This window comes from Hylaeus anthracinus, unplaced genomic scaffold (genome assembly GCF_026225885.1).
Source record: "Hylaeus anthracinus isolate JK02 unplaced genomic scaffold, UHH_iyHylAnth1.0_haploid 11997, whole genome shotgun sequence".
Lineage (NCBI taxonomy): Eukaryota > Metazoa > Arthropoda > Insecta > Hymenoptera > Colletidae > Hylaeus > Hylaeus anthracinus.
In genome coordinates this window covers 2,589,463-2,613,541 of record NW_026534344.1, presented here as the reverse complement: position 1 = coordinate 2,613,541, position 24,079 = coordinate 2,589,463, and the positions used below count along the sequence as shown (strand labels likewise).

The 24,079-nt window shown below is 44.8% G+C and overlaps 2 protein-coding genes across 2 annotated transcripts in view; both read left to right on the top strand.

Annotated features, from left to right (window-relative positions):
- LOC128889442 (cytochrome c oxidase subunit 7A1, mitochondrial) overlaps positions 1–24,079 on the top strand; it is a 345,364-nt gene that overhangs the window by 278,971 nt on the left and 42,314 nt on the right. The window lies entirely within an intron of this gene.
- The window catches only part of LOC128889384 (uncharacterized), a 47,014-nt gene continuing 32,777 nt past the window's right edge, over positions 9,843–24,079 (top strand). The window contains exons 1-2 of the mRNA XM_054146958.1: positions 9,843–10,574; positions 16,053–17,605. Coding sequence (XP_054002933.1) covers positions 16,109–17,605 — 1,497 coding nt within the window. The 5' untranslated portion in view covers positions 9,843–10,574; positions 16,053–16,108. The remainder of the gene's footprint in view (positions 10,575–16,052; positions 17,606–24,079) is intronic.

The window sequence follows — 24,079 nt, the reverse complement described above, 5'->3', positions numbered from 1 at the left end:
AAACCACAACGCTTTACGAAAAAATATTGGAATTTTTCAGACATGGCAAGACCGTTTGGAAAATAAAAAGAATGTGATTGATGGTATCTGTCACACTCGTCATGATAACGTAGGAAAAGTTACGTTTATTCTATACATACGTGAACAAAATTAAACCCAGTAAAAAAAAGAATTAAATAAATTACGTTTCTATCGTCTCTAATAAAGCAAAAATTAAATGATTAATAAGTATACACGCATAAAACACATACTCTTCAAACACTAATAAATTATTCTTCCCAGAAGCCTGCTATCCATCGCGAGGAGATCCGAAGAAAATCCTCCCGGTAATCCTTATTTTAGGCCTCCGTGGATGTCGCCTCCTCCCTATATACCAGGAAGGAACTCAGGTGGAGCTCGAGTTCCCAACGGGCAGAATCCTAATCCACGCTCGAACCGTCTAAATTTAATTCACCCGTCGCCGTGAAATATTGGCCAACCAATCCAATTCAATAATCGTCCGACAACGTCGATGTCCAGGCGGCGGCGTTCGTAGTCTCGGATTTGCATCATATTGTCCTAACGATAACGCTATTCACCCCCTTCATTATTTACACGCGAGCTAGCAAATTGGTTTAACGAGCACAAACGTGGTAGTTACAGTAGAAAACAAAAGGCGATTCGAGGCTGCGAATACTTGAACAACCGCCTGTTCGAGGCTGTTAATCTTCCTTCACCTCTATCCCGGGATGCGTGCAACAGGGCTACGAAACTCGATTAAACGAAGAAGACGTCTGCGGTGCGTTTGTTCGCGACTTCCTGGGGCTCTCTACTATCTACAACCTCGTAGGTCCAGGGACCACCCGAACAAACCATCCAGCATCGAGAGCAAAGTCAAGAGACTCCATGTTGCAAGAACTACACCTCCCTTTGTTTTTCAATTCGTCAAGGTCGAATTCTCGAAGCCACCGTTCAACTTTAGTCTCGAGCGGTGTCAAGTACATTTTTTTCCTGGGTTTCTCTTACCGACGAAGCTTGAAACAACAACACCATCTAACCCGTCGGCCGCTACGACAGGGTGGGAATTGGAAAACTCGAGCACAATGGACGCCCATCGCGCAAAACAGAACGGGAGTGAGTTTGAGAAAGAAACTGGGCTCGCCTAAGTAGATTTAAGAATCACGTCACTGTTGCACGGTGGTTGGCGAGTCGCCTCAGGCTTGAATAGAGCTCGGACCTGCGGAGGAGACAAGGGCCATTATGCCAGCACGTAAAGCGACGTCAGCCAAAGCTCGAGGGTCCCGTCCGTTCTTTCTTGCATCCCCCAGTCGGCCTTCATTCGCTCTCTCCTTCTTTTATGATGTCGCCCAGTAGTACCGCCGGTCTCACACTTCGTTCTTCACCTACTTTTTCTCTGTTCTCTCTTCCAGCTTCTGTCTTGGCGTTCTTGAGAGCGTTCGTCCCGAGAAACTTTCTTCGAAATTCGTTCACGTTCCGACGAGGGACTGAACGATTGAAAATCAAAGTGTTTTCGAGGCTGGATGTTTCCCGTTTACTCGGGCGCGAGTTAAAACACCTACTTCGGTGGATGTCGCTTTAAAATAATAAGGAACGACGACGCTGTTTATGTTAGCAGCGGAACGAAGATGGTATTGGAGGCAGATTTTGGAGAATTTCAGAATTCAGAAAGAGAATTTGTAGGGTGCAGTTGAGCGCAAAGAGCTCAAGTGTAGCGATGCTTTATCAGCTTATCCCACTCGAGGTCCAAAGACCTCAGAATTGTGTACGTCCTTTCCCCAATCAGGGGCGCGATGATCGTGATAACTAGCCTTCTCTTCGTTATGTAATTCATCGAGTACTCGAGCCTCGATTAAGACTCTCGCGTTGTAAGGACTTTCTTGAGTTATTTCTTAACGACGAAGAACTTCTATATCGGAGAATTGCTCTAATTCTAATGTACATGGATGTTATTCAGATACCAACGACACCCATGAAAGAATAAACAACCTGGATCCAATAACATAGGTTATTGGAAAGTGCCTCCGCTTTAGGAACGAAATTTTCAAGATTTTCTTCCAGGAGTATCGGCTACTTCCTGATACACAGTCTATCTACCTTTAATAAAATCCACCTTTGCCGTATTTCTGCAACTTTTTTCCCAACGTTGTACAAGTTTGTATATTCCAGCGCCGTAAAAGTCTTGAATTTCTTTTCATAAAAAAACGAATTAAAGGTTGTTTCGACCTCGTCATCATTTTTACGATGGTTATAAGCTACAGAGTTTCCCGAAACTTTTCATTCAGCATTCTTCATACTTGCGCAGACAATGCAAAATGGAAAGAAATTTAAAAGGGGGAATTAAATTGGTGGCGAAACGGATTAATGAATACGCTAAATAATAATGTAAAAATAGCTTTGGATATTTCGTGGAAAATGAACTCAACGCTTTTTCGATCTACGATAATATCAAGTACCAAATATTCGATTCTACTGCTTATTAAACATAATAGGAAGACTGAAATAACGAGGATTTTGAATACACGATAAATATATATATAAACAATTACTACACCAGGATTATATTTCTAGCCAGTACAAAAAAAGGGCGTGAACTTTTCCCAGATACTCGATACTTCAAATTTTTCAACTTCCAGCAGGGCAACGATTGCGGAGGCAATCTGTAATTAAAAGCGTCGAGAACTCGTTTGGTTTCCGGTTCGTGGATCTCTTTCCTCCTCTCGGTCCAGTTTCTTTCGCTAATTCGCCGAGTTCCTTGTCGGCAGTCGAAGATCGATCGGGCCTGTAGAAAACTTTCAGCCCTTGTCTCGCGTGAGCGCAAAAACGCCAGATTCAGATATATACTTTTCCGCAGGAACATGTAATTTAGTAGACTCCTGGTTGGTCTAGTACCAGCCGCGGCTCCTTGGTGTTACCGCTGGTGATCCAAATCTAAAGATCTTATTACAAGTTCGCAGCAGGATCAACAGATGATTGTTTGTCGCGAACAATACCAATTACCAGGTTTCACCACGTGGAGGTGGCTGCGAATGAAGACCCGCGAGGGAGATACAAGAAAACAAAGTTCCTTCGAAACTTTCTTCAATTATTTTATACGGCAAGCCGATCCCTTTCTCGTTTTAAACGAGTCTCGACGCGCACACTTTTTACGATTTGGAATTTTTCTTTGAGAAATGTACGTGTAGTACCTCGCGTTAATTGCGTTTCATGTATGAAAATTGACACGAAGATTCGCAGATTTTATTTTAAAGTCTCAAACGTAAATTGAAAACTTTGTTTCTCGTTGCTTTTGTTTTTTTTTTTTTTTTTTTTTTTTTCAAGCGAAACTGACCAAGAGAGGTCCAGCGTTCCGTGAAATCTTCCGGGAGGCTGCTCGTGCAACAAGGACTGCGCTGACAGAGCTGAATAAATGTATTTTCCGCGGGTGGTCTTCGCTATCAGGAATCCTTACGTTGCGCCGAGAGAACGGTATTGTTGCCACTACAATACCGTTTCAGTATTAGGTGCATGGAACGCGTACAGCCGCCGTCAGCCGCTATCTGCATCCAGCATGCTCTAATTCACGCCGCGCATGATAAGCAATAAATCACCGTGGCGTTTTCCAATGAAACCTGGAACAAAGAACTCGCGACCAACAAGTGCGACGATAGCGCCAACAAATTGCTCCTAAGAGGCTGCGCGAGAAGTGAGTAAACTACTTTTCGTCGCGTTCGTGTCTCGATAATTAGTATTCAGAAGTCATTTCAGCTCCCTTCAGTTGGTAACATGAATCTTAAAGTTGCTTTACCTTATGGGATACACTTTTCAAGTGCTATTTTAAATACTTACTGCCAGGAATATACTGTTTCGTGTTCGTTGGTCCATTAGACCTTCGTTATCATGGTGTGAAATAAAACAAACTTATCAAACAGATTGATGGATCGAAATAATACTTTGCTTGGCTGTGCGGTAACTTTTAATCACAAATTTGTAGAAATCGATCGCAGTACCGAGTAGCGTCGTGCCTAAGCAGATTCTCCCGGCAACGGATGACCGAGGAGCGGTCTGACGAGATCTATCATGGGTGTCGTGTAATTTGCTCGATCGACTTGCTTCGTACACACGTCGGTTAAGCGTGGATCCTCTCCTCGCTCACGTTTCAAGTTCCTTTGGACAATGTTGTCTATCCTCCGACAAAATCCTCACCGCATCCCTTCCGCGCCGAACCAATCTGCCAGAGTAGAATCACCTTCGATTCTGTTTCCCTTGCTAGCTGCCAGTTCATCCTATTTAGTTCTCCGACTCGCCTAACCCCTTCCACCCGTCGCTCTATTAATTGCCAAGAACTTTTGAAACGAATGGCGTGGCCACGGTTCGGCAACTCCCAGTGCGCCAAACTCGAAATTGCGTCGTGTATCCTGGGCGAAAACATCAAACGACAGGATTGAATGGAACTGGGGAAAAACGACGCTGTCGGTGTCAACTAGGAACACACGACAGAAGGAATCTGTTGCGAAAGGAATAGTAATTTGCCACGTATGTCACGATATACCACGCATTTCGACACGTGTGCTAAACGTGTCGTACAGATGCTACAGAGGTTGCACCAGAAGCTGTGACGTACTCACTTCACATAAATATTTAGCAGTAACAGTAAATGCTTCGAAACTTAAAGGTACTATTCTAAAATGCTTCGCGCTAAAATTGTTGGAATCCCAAAGAGCACTGATACCCATTTAGATTTGAACAAGACTTGGACGATTCATATTCGAACGGTAGAACCATGTCCCAAGGTCTCCAGATTTCGCGTACCTACGGTTTCACGTGTCTTGCATGGATAAGGTGGTTCAAAGACCCGGCAGAGTCGAATGTCTGTGATATTCGAGCGCTCTCATCCAGCCTCTGTATCCCACGGTCGGTGGTCCCCTAGATCGCACGGATTCCCTTTCCCAGGAATGTGCTTCGACGCGATTTTCGTAAATGATTCCGATGGGAATTGCCTCGGCGAGTAAACGAGATTTACGCTGGAAAGAGACTTAATCGAGCGCGGAGCGGTCCCTCTTCCTAACAACGTTTTCCCGCCCGAGATTCATTTTTCGCATTAAGCAGAAACGGTATTTAATTCTCGCGACCCCTCGACCTCTCCCGCGTCGGTAAATTTCTTGAGATCCCGACTAGCTAAGAGGATTACACGATTCTTGGCTTACGATTCATCCAACGTCGTCGAAGGCTGCCAACGCTCCGGAAGCTCCCTGATCGGTTCTTGCTAAAGGGACTCCCTTGGGTGGCCATCGAAGATGCAATAAACGCCAGCAGAACTAGAAAATTCGGAAATATAATAATAAAATGGAAAACATGTTTTACTAAGATGTAAAGACTACGTGCTCTTTATTTTCAGTAAAGTGTCTCGACTTTAAACCGATTCGACACTTCTTTCTTTTGAAGCATTCATCAACAAAAGCAACAAAGGTTGAAGCGCATTTACCTTGAAGCATTAAAGACCCGCTCCTCATCCCGAGCACCGAAATTTTCCATCTTCTTCTTTCCTCCCGTTTCCAAAAAGTTTCGTTTCCACCGCTCTAATGGATCTCGTCCATTCAGCTATTAATGTTCCATTTACTCGCGCGGGAATCCTATTCCTTTTCTCGTTCTTTTTTACATTTTTCTTTTCAAGCTCGCCGTTTCCTTTCACTCCAGGCTTCCCTTCGCAGTCTCCTCGAGTCACGCAAAATAGTGTCGTCGCACCGAAGCAGCAATTACCGCAAACCAACGGCGACGCGTTAAGCATTTTTCAGTGAAACGAAGAGACGGGCTTTCGTTTTCGGAACGCTCGCTAGAGGTTCGCCGTGGAATTTCGTCCAATACACGTTCATTCGACTGGTCGCGAAAGAGCGCATCGCATCCTACGGTATGCGAGAGAAATCTACGACATCTGTGTTCGTTTCGAGTCGCTCCAGGTAAAGCGACGAATAAACGCTGCATTTGAATAGACTAGAGCACGACGATGCTTAATGAAACCTGACGTCTTTCACGTGACGCGATACGACGGATCCTCGTAGAACTTTTTCCAGCAGAATCCACCAGCACGGTGACGATGTTTCGTTGAAACTTGAAGCAAAACGCTGAATGGGAACGGAATACTGTTCGCGAAGATAATAGGCGTTCGATTCTTTTGCAAATCGGTTCTGTCGTCGTTCGAGACATGGCAATCTATCTTTTGCTATTTTTGTCGGAGTTAGATCTCCAGCTCGAGACTTGGTGTGAACCGAGCCGCGATCTCTTCGATCGCAACTGTTTTCTTGAGGCTGGGGAACTTGGCGAGGATACATTTCAATTCGAGTTCCACGTCGTTCCGAGCGGATCGCTCTCGCTGGTAATGTCTTCGTAATCAAATAACGGCGAGGATTGAGCGTCTCTCCCGTGGATAGGTGACGTGTACGAACCTGCAAAGCAAATTGGAACTACTGCAAGTTCGTGGCGACTGCCGAACACAAAGGCCATCCTCCGACCGTGTATACCTCTCGGTAACCTCGGGAGAATTCAAGCAATCGCCACGCATTGTCGTCGAGAGCAAAATGATAACTTTCGTTGAAACGACTGCACGTGGCAGTACAAAATAACGTCGCAGAAAATCCTTGGGAAATAAGAAATCCGTCGAGAGAGGGAAGAAAATTATGTACAATCTGTTGCGCGCTGCTCCGATCGACGATTGCGGAAGGATTCGCGACACTGACGTTAGGAGTTTGAATTTCAGAGAGAATTATTGTTGAGGTGTACGTGGAGACGTATACGGAATGCGCTAAAATTGTGGGTTGAAAGTTTGGGCACGTGTGATGCTGCGAGAACAGGAAGAGTAAGGGGAAATAATTAGAAGGGTTCCTGACAGATTCGTCATCGCGATGCAGTCGTGTTCTACAGTCGATATTGTGGTGACAATACTCGAACAAGTGTGTATAAGTGTACGTTCTTTGTTTAACTTGATCAAATTAATTGAACCATTTAGTTTTCCTCCCGGTCCTTCTTTCTTTCGTTTCTTCTTTAAAATGCGAAAATTAAATAAAGAAAACCCTTTCGAAATGTCGACAAAACCCGGAACATCCATTATTCACGGTATCGATTTTTATATTTATTTCGTACGTGTGCATGATTGATTATGAGCGGACAAGAATTGATGAGCTTCGGTTCACGGTATGCACGCGTTAGCGGAAGGTTCGGAGACCATTAACTTTGCTTTCAAGAAACTAAATGTCCCCGTTGCACGGTTTACATTTTACATAATCTCTAAGAGCACTGAAAACTGATAAGAGGTCCATTATTTCATAACCATGCGCTGAATCAATGATTACGCGGAGTGAATCAGCCCGCGGTTTCCTCGTGGATGCGCTGGGTGCATTCTCTTCCATTTCGTGACGTTTAGACGATCTCTTCCGCTGGTTACCACAGCCTGCGCTTCCCGTGGCGTGTTGTCCGTATTTTCCATTCGCACTTCAACGGTGCACAATGAAATATCCACGCAACTATGGCGAAAATCACGATTCTGCAACTCGATGGAACTCTTCAGCCATAATTGAATAATGCTCCGCGAATATTGGACGATTTGACAAGTCCCAGAGAGATTGTTGATAAGAATTATAATTCGAATTGTAATTCTTTGACCACGCAAACTATATAATAATAAAAATAATAAAAATTTTATTTTAAATAATAAAAATTTGATGAGAACTTCGGTCCAATTCGTAAATTTAAAATACTAGTAGCTTAATACGTATACACAGATTATAGGATAAGTACGTTTAAGCTGTAGCTTAGGATTAGTCTACCGATCGTTAAAGAATTATGCACAAGGTCACGAATGGAACAAAAGGGGATTTGGTTCGCGAGGAGTTCAAGGAATCAATATATCGTGCAACGTGCATTAACGAAATCCGACTAGAATGAGCGTGGATTACGACTTCGGGGTGTAGTACCCTCGATACAATTCTATCGTCAAATGAGAGACAAGCTAAACCTTGGATTTATAGAATGGTAGCTGAAACGCCGCACCTACTGGCCGAGCAGAGCAGGTGTCTTCGATAATTAAAGTGCGAGTGAAAATTCACTCGGGGAGCTCTATGCTACGTGTTCCATCGCATTTATCGGATATGAAACGGCTCCATTTGCTCTCTATATACTTCGGTATCGTTCAGTTTGTCGATAGTTTGCGCTGGCCATCCGAAAAATACCTTCTGATATTTATGTTTCGTCGTTGACGTATATTGCCGAGCGTTTTGGAAGAAAAAGTCGATAACAAAACGCTCGAGATATCAACATCGCATTATCCTGAATATTATACCAGTAAATGGACGAAATATTCGAAAAACAGGCTTACGCGTACATTACGAACCCATTTCTTGGTCGAGTGGGCAATTTTAATTAATAAATATATATATATAAAAAAATCATATCTCGGGTCGCGAAGCGATGAAACGAGGGCGCGAAAATGATTTCAAAAGTGGCGCGGACTTGGTGAAGGGTGAAATTGCATATTCGAAATTAGAATTCGCGCTTGGTCCGTTCATCGATGAAATGATTTCAGGTCGATCGCGAAACGAGTCGGTCGGATGGAAATTTGTAACGTTGGCATTAAAGCTCGTGGCAGTAGGCCGACAATACGCTCACGCGCGACACCGTTTGCGTATTTGCATCGACGATTGCGAACCAAGACACGCGGAAATTGTGTTTGCCGCGGTGAATAACGTAATTTATTCGAACCACTTTCCCCGCAGCGACAGACCCACGCGGCTACATTTGCATATAAATACACATCGATGCGCGAACTAAAAACTCTATCGCGTTGATATTTCAAAAGTTCTTCGTCCTCGTTATACGCGCACGCCAGGTGAATTCGGTCGAGCAACGGCAACCGTGCGCGAAAGGAGAGGTTCTGAGAGGTTCGAGAAGTCGGCCAGAAACCCGTCGGTGGAGTGTCTCCAAAGCGATGAACAGCTATCCGATTTATTAACGGGGTACCGAAACACGAAGCGCGGGAAAGTTATTCGTAGGTCAGTTCCCATTCAGCCGGCTGAATCGAGCTTTTCCGATATAAGATTAGGAGAAGAAGTTCGCAAGGTGACTGAGCCAATCGAAGACCTCATTCGTGGACTCTATAGCAGGGATTCTCAGCGAGGGTCATCTGGACCTCCTTGGGGAACGTCTTGATTTTCTCGCAGGACGCAGTTGAAGATGAAAAATGAGAAATCATAGGTGTAGGGTCAAGGAAAATATAAATAATGTTTTCTACTAATCTTGTAGATTTTTAGATAAACATTCTCACATTCACACTCTTTAAGCTTGGGGTTTGTGTCTCTCCACGCTCGATAATTCAGAAAGTGCTACTTTCAATAACACCTTCAACTTTAACCTGCAATCCTCAATAATTCCGGCGTCCAGGAATAACTCCCGAAGATTCCAACTTTTCACGAACACATTGGACAATTCTAACACGTGGAGTACCATTGCTCCGCGAACTTCGCAAAAATAGTATCGTTTGTCAAACCTGACCCAGAATCGAAGACGTCCCAGGGATTATTTAGCATTAAGAGAAACTTTTTCCCACCTCTGGGCTAGGAAAAGGGCCTCCGATCGAGGGAAAATTGCAAGGGCCGAGGAGCGTCTGCGCATTACCGCCAACAGCTTGTCACGAGAACTCCTGTGGAAGACGGGGCTCGCCGAGTGCCACGGGGCGAACAGTGCGCGGACCGCAAGCACGCGACGCGGTTGCTCTCACGCGACGCGACGCGACGCCTTCCACGTCGTGACGTATTACTTGGACTGGACGTCTAATAAAATAAAAACGAACATAGCAGCACTCCTACGTCTCGTATTCTCGCCAAAGCACTCCAAGTATTTTCAATCACAGTGAAACGAAAACACGGGTAGCACTCGATTCGTAATGTCCGTTCGTTACACGAGTCTGATAAAAAAAACTGTCGATCTCGCCGGTTTAACGAAAGCTAAGCGAATAAATAGCAAGAAGATCTTTGCTTCCATAGAAATCGACTAACGAACGGATTTCGGGCCTGAGACCGACGGTTACGGTCGTTAAAAAAAGAACGACGTGGCAGTGAACACGCTAACGGACACGTGAAAAAAGGTGTAAAGATGACTCGGAATATCGTCGTAGAAGGCGGGAGTATAAAAACGCAGCCAGACTGGTAAACAAAGCCCAAGACGTTCCCCCGCGAAAGAAAGCAATCGAGATACTCCTGTAATGGATTGTTGTAAGACGTTCGAGGAAAGTACAAACATTTTCTAGACGGATACCGGTGAAAGGATTCGAAGAAATGTTGATCCAAGGATCGGTGACGGGACTGGTCTCCGTAAAAAAGAGTTGATGAAAACGAGACAAACAATCGCAGGTGTTCGCGGAGTTTGTTGGTTCGCCAGCGATTAAAAAGTGACGCTTAGAACGAAATGTTCTGTGAACCGAACTAAATTGGAAAATCACGAGGGGGAAACGCTGTCCACGGAGACACTCGAAGCGATCGTCGACATCGATTTCATTTCAAGCTGCGCTCGAGAAAAATGCGACTGCCGAGGCAATATTACACGATTTTACGGTAATTTCGTGTTCTTTTATATTCTCCTATATTCGCCCATGAATAGCAGCGCGGTTGAGAAGTACCGTGCGAGCTTTCCGCGGATCGTATTTACGATTATCGGATCTTTGATGGTTAACGTCACGATTACGGTCCAAACCTCTCTCGATCTGCGACGATAAAAGAACATAAATTTTGCCGTAGGGACAATTTTCCACGGTTCAATTTTTAATTTTAAATAAGATTTTTTATAGTATTTAAAATAGTATAATTAAATCGATATATACTAAGAGAACCAAATTATTTTGTCGGGGTAGAATCAATTTACCTAAAACAACGTACATACAGCTTACCAAAATGTTTGTCTGCGCATGTAAGATACGTGTTTCCATATACATTAATATACAGCATGAATGCCATAAATGCGCGCTATAATAATAATCGTCCACCTGAAGACCGTAAAGGTTGACCGAAACGTCACGTTTAATTCGCGAATAAAAATATGACCGAGTAAACATCTATTGTTCTTCATAAACACGAAATGAAAACAGTCTCGGGTTACCAAGAAAATGTTATCGTTCGATATAAGCATCGAAAAACATCGGACCGTTCGCAGAATGTACGACGAAAGTTCCTCCATTTACGGCATGCATCGCCCGTTTCGTCCCCTTTCAAGAAAAGTACTCCTAGCTTACGCTCCTGTAGCGTGTAACTTTTACAAAGGAACATTTATAAAGGTCAGGAAGTTCCTGGGACCGCGCGCAGATTTCAAGCATTCCTTCCCTGACCCGATAATATTTGCTCGAGAGTCGAGGTGTCGTAGAATATCCCATTTCTTTAAATCAATGTAAGTTTTATTTCCATTCCAATTAAAAATAAAAAGTAACGCTGGAAAAGTTTAATACTGAATGTTTTCCTTATCCACGCGAAGCAATTAAAAGATGTATATATTCGACTACAAGCTGCTAACATGTTCCAAAGACTAAAAAAAGTATCTGAATGGAAAAATAGGGAAATAGAGGAGAAAGTTTCGATTCCATTCCTGTTTAAACCGCGATCTAATGACGATAAAGTGATTATGAAACTGCACGCGAAAGAGCGGGAAACAGAATAAACTGGCCAAGCAGCGAGCTCGACGAGCGAGGCTTTTAAGGCTACAGCGACCCTTCGTGTCCCCTATTAATTCTAATAAACGCAATCGATGAAGTTGGACGCGAATCGCAACGCTTGCGCTATCGGACAAGCTTGTCCCGATACGAGCTGACCGCTCGCGAGATGAATTCGACCCTGTCGTCTCGCTTCTGCGGTGGCACGCATTATCCTCGGACGCGAGCTGTTCGAAAACACGAATTTTATTCCCGGTACTGTTTTTCGATGACGGATAATCAATCGTGCATCCGTTCTTTTGTCAAACGGAGACGATGGGAAACGCGTGTCGTTCTCGAAGGGATTAAGTCGAGTGATTATGGCAACCAGATCTGGTCCGTTCAAAGGTAGATGCAATCGCGGTGAAAAATTCGGTTTGCAAATGCATTATCAAAATATCGTTATATGCTAATTAAAACTTGGAAATATCAGAATGTTTGATTTTCTTGCAAATATGGCACTTACACAGTGATAAATATAAATAACATTAATCCGTCCGTCAAAAATGATATATTGAAATTATTGTTGCACTGCACGCGACGCGGTTGAATTTATGGTAGCTGTAAACTTTCTGAGAGCGTGGATCATTAATAATTACGTAGTGAAAAAAGGTCTTGGCGAGTAGAGTTTAAGGAGCACTAGCTTCAAATATTCGTTACGTCTGATGAGGGTTAATCGAACCGTTGTTCCACAAAGTCATGTAAATTCTTACTTAGCGGGTCGAAGGGCTAAAATACGGCAATAATTCACGCGTAATTACGAGGCATTCGGGGGGGTCGAACTTTCCCTAATGGGTTTCAGCAGGCGCGTTGAAATACAGCGAAACGCAATTTCTGGTGCCGCTTGACGGAAAGAAACGCAATCAACCGGAAACGGAGAACTTTGGAAAAAATCGCGCGAGCTTAATGAACTTTCAGGAAAATTGTTCAGCTTCCGACTGATATCGGATTGCCTTCTTACTAGAGTTTCTCTTGCGCTTGTTTCTTTCCTTTTTTTTTTGAGTCGAATAAAGGAAAATTTTAGTGGAACGGATCGCCCTGAATAAATTATTTATTTTTGAAAATAGAAGAAAATATTCGAGGCAGAAGATATTCGATTTCACGAGGAAAACCATTCCTGATTCCAGGTGGAACGGTCAAAGATAAATACACTGATAATAAAAATATTCATACAGTGTTCCATAGAACATTTTTATATCCTGTATAAATCAACATATCTTTATAAAACTTGTCACGAGCTCTGTTCAAAGTATCCATTTTGAACATACATCAGAAAGCATTCATAAACATTCCGTACCGCAGGAAAAGTTCCCAAGTATTGCAATTTTCATTGGTTTTCAAGTCCACGTCCCATCTTAAAGCATCGCGCGCGGCGGGACACGGTAATTTCTTTCCAGAAATGAAAGTTTGGACTCTCGAAATGTCTTGAAAGTATATCGGGTACACATACCGGGCGCATGAATCTGAAAGTAGTAATCCCTGTTCCGATACTCCGGGGAAACGGAAAATTCTGTTTCGAGACGCGGAGAAGCAATCGTGCGTCCCGCACGATCCATCAGCCGCGCAGGATTTCCGCCAGAAACTTATTTCGTCTCTAAATCGGTAGGAAGAGGCGCGTCTGTAAATTGTAGATACGTTTAGGGAACTTCCTTTTTGATTTCTACATCTTGGGACCCTGGATCTTTAACGAAACAGCACCCGTTACAGGTTTCAATTGCGAATGATTGTTCGTGTAATAATAGATAAAAAAAAAACGTGGAGTAGAATTTTGTTGCAAGAGGCGTTGACTCCAAAAAAAAATTGATCGTGAAAACTCTTGGGGTTCGCGTGCGACTCGGTACGACGTGGCGTGTCCGACCATTGCTCGCTAATTCTACTTATGCCCGCGTCTGTATCGAAGAAGAAAGGTAGATCCGTTCCGAAAAGAATCGCGAGTCGCTTCGATCCAAACCTTTCGATCACACTTCTTATTTTTTTTTTTTTTTTACAAATGATAATTACTACTTCATTTTTAGAAAAATTTTTAATTTTCAAGAGCACTTTCCGCCACTGTCTCGACAAGAATTTTATACAAATCGGAAGGCACTTCTTTCGAAAAGTTCCCTCTGAAATATGTTAAGAACAGTGGAAAGTTTGTTATTCGTGTAGGTAACACTTTAGGCGATACGGTAAATGTTTGACGACGCGTCGCTCGCTTTCCTTCGCACTGAATCTTCTCCTGATACAGTAGCAGACCGGTAGACATAACTTAACCCGCCGTCGATACCAGTAAATCACTATTTCTAGATATCGACGGTTTCATTCAACGCGAGCCGATCCATTCCGCAGCTCAGTGTCGCCTGATCCCGCCCACCATTTTATTTCGGGCACCTCGAATAGCAGAGGGTGGATCCGAACACAGAGCGTGACACTTCCGATAGGTACTCGTTTCACAGAGGAGTGGAAGCGTCGCAGACTCGTGTAAGGGTGGACCTCTCGACACCCTGACCTACCACACCATGTAAACACTGCTTCTGTATGGTACGCCTGTCACGAGGCTGAAAAGGACTGGGAACTTAATCGTTACAGCATTGAGAAGACAGAAGAATGCTACGCCACACAAAGACGTGCTTTAGAACCTCGTTTTGGGGAGAAGGCAAAATTGGAATATACTTTTTAACCTTTAGTCAATTTTAAATTGAATTGTCAAATTTATAGAACCTGAAGATGGCTCGAGATAGATGAAAGAAACGCTATCAAGTGAAAATCTCATTTCTCTAACATAAATGGGAATAATAATTCGAGGAACCGTAAAGAAACATTCATAAGATTCACAGGCATTTACAGCGCAGCAGAGTCAGCTTCGTGATAGAATGGTTAAGAATCGCTGCGTTGCAACGTCAATTGCGTTAAAACGTGTAGAGGTATTGCCATTGTCCACGAGCACGGCGTTGCATAACTGGGAGGTACGCGAACAAACTATTATAAATCTCGTTGTTTAATCGCTATCGCCGTTTAAGTGCTCGTTCGGGCAAGGTCGGAGGCTTTTCCTGACGCCGCAATAAGAGGGCACCAGGAGGGCTCGTTAACATGCCCTGTATACGATTCTTGCCACGTGCTCTCGTTTCTACGACATTACATTAAGCAGATTGCGCGCTCGGATTTTCCGTCCACGGAACACAGACAGCCGGGCGTGATACGCCTTGCTAAAAGCGTATTTGTTTCGCTTCCCGTTCAAGCTGACAGATGCTACCAATTCCCTGTCGCGGATAAACCTTACTTGCGCCCGCCGATCGCAATAAACGAGAGTGCGCTCGAACGATCGCGGTGCCACCGCGATGCGATCCTATTGAAGTGCATGACCACGGTATGAGAAGCGAAAAAACGCACCTGGTCGTCGAAACGTGTCAAGTGAAAAGATAATCCGGGGATCTAATCTACAAATAGAGATACTCAACGCGATCGTGTTGTACCTTTCGTGAGAATAAACATTCTTGAATGAAACTTGGTATATTTCTACTTTAATGTACATGGTTTTCGAGAAAATAAATTCACTGGATTTTTTTAAGTAGCCTGTTCTTCGCTGGGGAAATCGACAAGTTAATCAGGGAGAGCGTCACTGTCCCCGCGGCATTAATTGCCCGTTACTCGGCTTAAGCAGCGGCGCACTTTCGCTAAGTAATATTTATGCATAAAAAACTCGGTGAACGGAGAGACCTGGTCAGCCATAAATCGTTAACGTAGTTCCCCCAAAACGGTTTAACGCCGCGCGAACTCCGACACGCTCGTTCGTACGATGTGTTTTCGTGGAAAACCCGGTAACGTTTGCATCCACGCTTTTAATACTGATTTTCGTTCAATATTTATTTTATCACCGGCCACAAAATAATATTTGCCGTAACACGAATGGCATCGTTGATTAATTTAGGTGGATTGGAATTATCGCGTGCCAAGCTGTACAGAAATATTGCCACCCGATAGGTTTTAAAACACGGAGAATGCTTTTTGTTTTTTCCTGTATTTTTCGTTTACATTTACAGAGGAGTTACTGCGTTTGTCACATTTTACTCGGCCCGATTCCGCGTTGTACGTTCTCTGAAAGTTGCAAAATCGGTGATATTCGATTAAACGCGTCTGTCACACTTCACAGTGTCACGTCGGTATACGTGCGACCGTTTGCATTTGGATCGTGTGGTGTAATTAAATCGTTATATTAAAAATGACAAGATCTATCGCTTCGAAATAATTTCCAGAATGTAGCGTCTCTAAACGAGAACCGGAAGATTAAGAACCGGTGCCGGAGAGATCCAACCCAAATCCCTCAGCCTGTCAAGTGTCTCTCTTATTAAAGTACACGCGTGTTGTTCGTTTCCAGATGAGGAGCAGCCGGGAGGACGCCTTGGGTCGTCGAAGCAGCGACGGCGACTGATTATGACGCGCGTCCGCCCGCGCCGCGATCTCTCTCGTCTCCTCCTGCCATTCTCATCCTTCGAGACCCTCCATCTACCCCTCAGCCTGATCCTTCTCCTCCTTGGCATCCTTTCCGTTCGCAGCGTCCTGACGTGCAGCGAAAAAACGAGGTCTCAGAGTCGTGACCTCGCCACGTTATCTTACCTCGTCGACACCGCGGAAACAGGGTATTCCCGCGAGGATCTTCGCGCTTCTCGCGAGTGGTTGCGACGAGACTTCGACGCGAACGAGCTTTCCGCCACGTCGATTCGACCTGTCAGCCGCGAAAAGGACGCATCATCTCAGGAAACGAAACCTGCGAAGTCGTTCGCCGTCCGTGCGGCGAAGATATCCGACCAGTCGAGTAGCGATCGCTCCTATCCGCTCGAGGACACGCGATTTCTGGCCACGGCGCCTCGGAAGCTCGACAACTACTATGGCGAGGTTCGCAGACGCCACGAAAAACGAAAATATCATCACGAGAAAGACGCGAGGACCGATATCGACTCTGTTCCGTTCAACGTCGACGTTAAGGGCAAGCATGTCGAGCTCGAGGCGAAAAGAAACGTCGGAAGGAAACATAAATTGGACAGGGAGGTAGCCTCTGGTTCCCCGGGGCCGGAAGAATCGCTTTTAGACTGCGAAGAATGCCGTGGCGAGCTTCCTCGAGGCTCGAGATCCCTCCGAAAGAATAGATCCGATAAAGTGCTGGATAATCCCGGAGCGAAAGAAAACAATGAGACACAGAGTCCAGTCGAGACCCCGGAACTGAATGGCGGCTTGCCGCGGGCCTCGAACGAGACCAACGAGGAGCCTTTCACGGGGTTCGAAGGCTCTCAGAAATTCCCTATAAAAGTCACGTACAAGCCGCCTGTCGCACCTCAAGCGGAGAAGTTTGACAGAAGGCACTTTGGCCCGCCGAAGATGGATGTCCCCGAGACCACCTCGCCCACAGACTGGACCACCATATCCCCGGATCTGCCCAAGAGTCCTGGCAGAGACGTTCTCCATAGGCACCGCAAGGTGGACGAGAACGTCGAGGAAGAAGGACGCCAGGAGACGATCGACGTCAACGAGAACGCCAACGACACGTCCGATGATTTCTGGCTACCTGGCGCATCCTCCGGTAGACGATCCTCCAACATAGCCAGCGGCAAGTCTCCTCCCGAGGAGAAGCGCGTTTCGACGTCCACGTCGACGACTTTTGTTACGTCGACGTCTACTGATGCGACTGAGGAGGACTTCGAGACAGAATCGAGCACCGAAGAGGAGGACGAGGAAGGTGTTACAGAGTCAGAGGTGAACCCCATCGAGAAGGTCAACGTGACAATTCTGGGCCTGTTCGAGATGACTCGAGGCGCTGAGCCCAGACCAGAGGGTCCTAGCGAGCTGCAAGCAGCCAGGCTAGCCGTCGAGCGTGTGAACGAGATGAACATCCTGTCCAAGTTCAGACTGCGACTCATTCACAATGACACCAAGGTAAGGATGCATTCAGGCCTGCGATATAGCCAAAAAGTTACGCGAATCGCTTCAATCCGTATAGTTAAAAATTGTACACGTATGGTAGCGTATTTACTACGACACGTTGCTTCGATACGCAAGCAACAGACATTTGCCAGTTACGCGAGCACGTCGATTTAGAGTTTACTCGAGGTAGAATTACCCAATGGATTTCCCTCTGTTTTCTGCAGAATACATGAAACCCTGGTCATACGATCAGACTTTCTACGATAACCACAAACCGCTGCGAGATACATTAACGAGAAACAGGTTTCGCGTATCTCTCGGCAGCTCGACTAACGCCGTTCCGAGGTTTCCGCTCGAAAAGGCGACGGAATTAGAATACAGAACCGACGGGAAGGTGACGGGAACGAAGTAACTCGCTGCAACGTTCGCGTTATTTGGTATCGTGCCGTCCAATTTCTGGCGAACTCGCCTCTCGTGGTTCGCGCATGACAAATGGACGAGTCATCGGGAGAATAAGGTTCTCCGCTGTCTCGATTCCTGCGCGACGATTTCTCACAACGTCGCAGTTTACGACGTACATAATCAACGGCTTCGAAATTGACTGGACTTTAGGTAAATCAGTCACGGAAAATTGAACCTTACGAAAATTTAGTCGATCTCGAAGTCGATGCAATCGTTCTAGCCAGTTTTAGGTGCGGGAACAGAAGAACCTGCCCAGAAGTTAATATTTATTATATTTTATATTATAAGCCTGTGGTCATAAAATCCAGCACTGCCATCTCTCAAAATAAACTGATTAAATATGTCAAACAGAAAGGTTTATATCGTGATTTTTCAAAAAAAAATTTGATAAAACGGTACTCGTGGTATCGCGGTAGCAAAGCCATGTACCGAATGGTCCACTTGCCTCCACTCCGCCATCAACAACTGCTCGATGTTGCTTTACGGCTTGAAATTTTCATCCTTAAATTAGCTCCGCCCCAGAATTGCCGCGTATCACTGATTTAAAATTTCATTTTCCGCTAGTCCCTGTGTTGTCGCGACACGACGACGCACGATAACGCGGGTAAATATTAATTTGACGTTAAAATACGTTATTACGGGACGGTGGTCGTGATGCTTGCGCATGGCTTCATCGGTAAAAAGATAGCAAAGAATAATCGTCCTTGCAACGCAAGAGATTGGAGTTATTCGATACCTGTCTGGGTGAATCGAGGAACGAAAAGGGAATTTTACTGTAAGATCATCGCTCTCCTTGGCAGAAGGGCAGAAGAACACAGTCGAGTGGCTCTTAGATGTATAATAAGCTTTTAGTTGCTTCCACACTGTCTTTTATCACGGTGAGAACTTTTTCGTCATTGCATGGGCTGTGCCACACCTCGTGGTCACGTCAACGAGTTGTCGATAATCGTGTAACGAGGACCCATTGGTTTTCCTCTCGAAAACACGCGAGTCTAGCGAGTGCAATCAAATAGCGTCGCTTCGTTTGATCGGAACAACGCGTACCAGTCGACGTGGTTCCGTTAGGCTTTGCGTCCAAAAACGTGGCAAAAGGACACCGTCATTTCTAGAGACAATTTCCGGTTCTCTGGTGTTCCACCCTTCATTTAACGATACCACATACACAAAATACAATGAAATTGCTGGCCTACATACAATGCTTGACTCGACTGCTTAAAACATAGTTCGATTCGTTAAACGCAATTATTTGTTTCCAACGATGTTTGTCATTTTTTGGTTTATGGCCACTTTGATCGCACAAACCCTCCACTGTAGAGTCGATTGCTTTCCAGTTTGGGAGTTCGTGCTCGTTCCTTTTCCGTCTCGCGAAGTCTCATTAAATACGGGCCCGGAGCGTCACGTGGCTTTTATGTGTCTTTGCTGAATCCAACAGAGTGCGTGATGGCGTTTTCCGTCCCCTTGATTCACTGTGTGAGCGCGTGCGTGTGTATGTTCGGGATGTATGAATATCCGTGCCCGGCTGAAAATGGGATTCAGAACGAGGAACGGCCGTAGGCCATTTGTAATTTAACCAATCTCACGCCGACAAAGTTCTCGGAAAGGTGTTCGTCTTCCGCGAGAATTTTAAAAAATAGGGATTTTCCCGCAGTGCCGTTTTCAAGCCGGCCTTTTTCCGTTCCTCTCGTTTTTTCTGCATACCTCTGTTCGCTGCGTTAAGTAGAGCCACCGTTTACAAAACGCTCTCCTCGTGTATCTTTTGAATATTCGCCGTTAAGCGTCTAACTAAGCAGCCCAATTTTGCGGAATTTTTAACACGACAACTGTCCAACGTGGAAAACTTAAATTTTCACGCATGCAATGTATACACTTTGAGATATATATCGTAAAATTTTTGATCGAAAGATATTGGAAACTAGCGTCGTGCCAAAATCGTCAGGTTATTCGTGTTCGCTTGTTAAGCCAAAACCTCTTTGAGCGAATATCATGAGCTAATTCCAGATTGTTCTGTTCAGCATCCACTGTAAGTGCATTAATTACAAGACATGGAACAAATTAAACAATCAAAAATAGAGTCTAGCCCGCACCAGGGTTGACCTTAATAATTTACAGAGAAGCGCCCGCTCCAGGCTCATTTCGGGTTTCGTGCTAATTAATCAGGAAGATTGTCAGCTTGATATTCGTGGAAAATCCGCGCAACTATGGTAGTGAACCACAGAACAGAATAACTGTGAAACCTTTCGAGTTAATATGAAGATAATCACCCCTCCCATCTTGAATTAGCAACGTTCGTAGAACGTTGAACGTTGGCGTTGGTCTTTATTAGATTCTGTTAACGCATCGTTTCTTCTTCATATTTTATTTTCGTATAAAAGTGTCCTAACCCAGACCTAACCCAGACCCTACCCGACTAGAATAGAAGCGATGAATTCGGTAAAGAGAAAGGTGAGACGCTTTCGTGCAAGCCTTCCACGTGTCGCAGCGGCGAAAACATCGGGAAAAACCAACAAATTATTCAGACGGATAATCGATTGATTATTAGAGAGACAGCGAGAGATATTGGTATCACATACGGGACGTGTCAGTCAATTTTAACTAATACCCCTGGCATGAAAAGCGTTTGATCCAAGTTTATGCCAATATTGCTCGGCAACGAACAAAAACTCATTGTCAAGAAATTTACGCCGGGCTTCAACAAAGAGAAACAAACGACCCGAGCTTCGTAAATTGGATTATTAATGGTGACGATACGTAGATTTATGGTCGTGATTCAGAAATCAAGCCAGAAACCTCGAAATGGAACAGAGAGAAATCAAACCCAAACGTTATACATTCAATTAAACTTGGCTTTTCTAATTCTCGCGATATTTCTGGTCCTGTTCTACGCAGATCACCTTTTTATCTTGACTTGCTCCTTCGCATCATTAACCTCTCCGTTTCCACCGGTATTTCCCCCGCAACTTCGAAACATTCTACAGTTTATCCAACCCCTAAAACACCGAATGGTTCTTCCTTAAACTCCCTTCGTCCTATCTCTAAAGCTCCTTTCGCCAAACTTCGAAAAAACTTCCGCACCTTGCAATTGCAGAGGTTTATCAGACGCGTTGATGTCACGGTACTACTGCAGTGTTATTGCACGTTTCAGTTACAGGTGGAGTTCACTTCAAAGTAATATCCTCTTAACCTTAACTAGTGTACTTTTGTTTGGAGCGGTACTGCAGCTTTTGGAGCAAAGACTAGTTCCTTTTAGGTGAAATTCATTTTTTGAGAAAAGGAAAAGGCGTGGTTTTAAGCCGATTACCAAAGATTCGAGTAGAGTAGTATAAATAAATTTTTATTTGTTCCAACATGAAATATAAATTACATTTTACGTTGAATAGCCCAAAGAACTGTATCCTTCGCGCGCGCGCTACACCTCTAATCTTTCATGCACGAGAAACAAAGAACCGTGCAATGGAACCTCTCACATACGCGCGCAAACATAATTAAAAAATGGATTCCTCGCGCAATTGTATTACACACCACGTCGGACCATTCTTCTCCAATTTACATCGTACACCTGAAATATAATTTTTCTTCAGCCGGACGAAACGCAGAAGGAAGAGAAACACGTCCCGCGGGAGGGGCGGAGATTAAAATGGGAGTCTGCTTTAAAGAAACCGGCCACTGAATGGCGTGCCATTATCAGCGATATCGAATTAAACTGCAGACGGAGGGAAAAGCGTAAAAAAAAATGGGCAAGAGTGATTTAAACTCCCGTAACCGCGCTTCCAAATCCACCAAAGGTAATCCGTTCCTATCAAAGGCTTTGCGACCGTCTCGGGAAATCGAGTTCGCGTTACGCTTTTCCTACTTTTTCTTCCGCCTACCGCGCTCGTACATCGAATTTACGGAACCGATGAAATTGGGTGCGCTCGGATAAATAAACTATTTGCAGTCATTTGTTTCGGAAAGATAAGACTTTCAGACGAACACGCTTTGCGCAGTTGTCGTCGTTGTTTTTCCGCAGAGGGAATTTCGACGAAGTTCCAGACTCGGTGTCGTTGGAAACGTGTCCCGCATCCTCATCCTCGGGAACCATGACTATAATTTCCGAGGCCTTGACAAGCTTAGACGGTGACCACCTTTTTGCGTGACTAATCTTTGTCTCGTTGGTAAATACGTAGGAAATGCTATCTTGTACGTGGAATTAATATTGCAAAATCTCGTCACACGGTCCAGTGTCACGTTCGGTATTTCGTCCATTAATTTACGACCTTCGCGTACTCTGAATAAGGGCAGAGCTGCTTCGACCCGCCTTTGTTCGTTCCTCGGCGATCACGCGCGTTACTTTGAAAGTAATTTAAACGCAGAAGCGTTGGGGCTCGTCGATGAGAATCGGGCATTTTCATAATTATTATTCAGGTTTCGTGGCAAAGACTTAGATGAAAGGGTTCGATGCGCCGTTTCGCGGAGGAACTTTGATTAATTGCTACGTACCGCAGCGAACCTCTCGTCGCGCCAAGCCCTTACAACGCCTTTGTACTTTCACAGAATTAAGCTTCGACGTCGTGCTCCTCGTGACTCGAACTCGAAAGGAACATCGTCGTAATGCAACGCGTTTCTTTTTTTCTCAAAACCTTGGAATTCCAACCACTTGTCATTGATGTGTGTTCGAGTCAACCCTGCCATTAATTTACGAAGCTAATCGAAAAGCAAAGATGGGGGAGCACTACTAAATCTTGAAATTTCCCTAAACGAGCAATTTATTTGGAGATGCTTCCGTTATCGATTCGAGGGCACGATAAACCATCTCTGTCAAGCTCGAGCTTCGTCTCCAAACGAAGTGCCTCGATCCCACGCGCTGTCTTCAAAACTGACTACATTTCTCTCTTGTCAATGCGGAGGGTGCCTCGGAAAAGTTCCTATTTTCGTTTCACGCTTCGCTCGTTTCATCTCTGGTCTTCAAAGGTGCACGAGCTGCGATACGTGAAGTAAAAGACTGGCTCGATTGAAGGATTTCTGGCAGGGAAGGATTTCTCGAAACGATGCAGACAGCTGCAATCGAGAGCCTTCAGACCGACTTCGAGGAAACTTGTCGTACCCGAAGAGGCTGACAAGCAATCGTCAAGTAATAAACCGAGCGCCACTGGCGTGATTCATAATCTTCCTTGCCTTCTAGGTCTGAGGTTTATTGCTTCTCTTTGAGATCATACTTGGAGAGCAGAAGGGCTGCCTTTTATTTGTCGAATTTAATTTGTGGTATCGGATAGATTTATTAACCGACACGTTGAGTATCGGGTCTGGAGAAGTCCTAGCAACAAAATCTTTCCCATTCGTCCAACACTTCTTGCCCCCTAACCTCTGCCAATTTAGCTAGTTTCGAATAAATTGTACGCGAAGATAGGGGCCCTAAACGATGACGTAGAGCCAGAACGACGTATACGTACGACCGACGAATTCTTCGCAGGCCGACCCGCTACATGATGCATAGCGGTTGATCCCTGTTACCGCGGTTGTTCTTCATCTCGTAAGAGCGGCGATAACGCGTAATATCGCGATTCGTCAGCTGCCACGATCGCTGGAGATACCGCCATAGATATACTTCTCTCCTTGGTTCAGCTTCGCGAAGGAGGAAGTGCGGAAGTGCGGAAGGAGGAAGGCTTTGAGAACGAAAAGACCTCTTTGACAGAGGTTCGTCGATCAAAGGACGGAAAAAGTTTCTTGGAAATAATTGAGAAACGAAGGACGTCACGTCGACAAGTGGCGAACTACTAATTCAAACCCGGCTCTCCTGTTTCCGCCCTGCTGCAACCCGTCATTCATGATTGACGCTGAGAGAGATAAAGTCGAGCAAATATAAAACGACGCCAGAAATTGCTCTGTCGAACGAATGTACATTTCTTCAGTTTTGTTTTATTTTTATGCTCAATGTCTCTCTCTCTCTCTCTCTCTCTCTCTCTCTTCGTACCGACGACTGTCCCAGATACCATTCTCGCGATGAAACTTCTCGAAACGTTTCCGTTCCTGTGTCACGTACCCCGAACG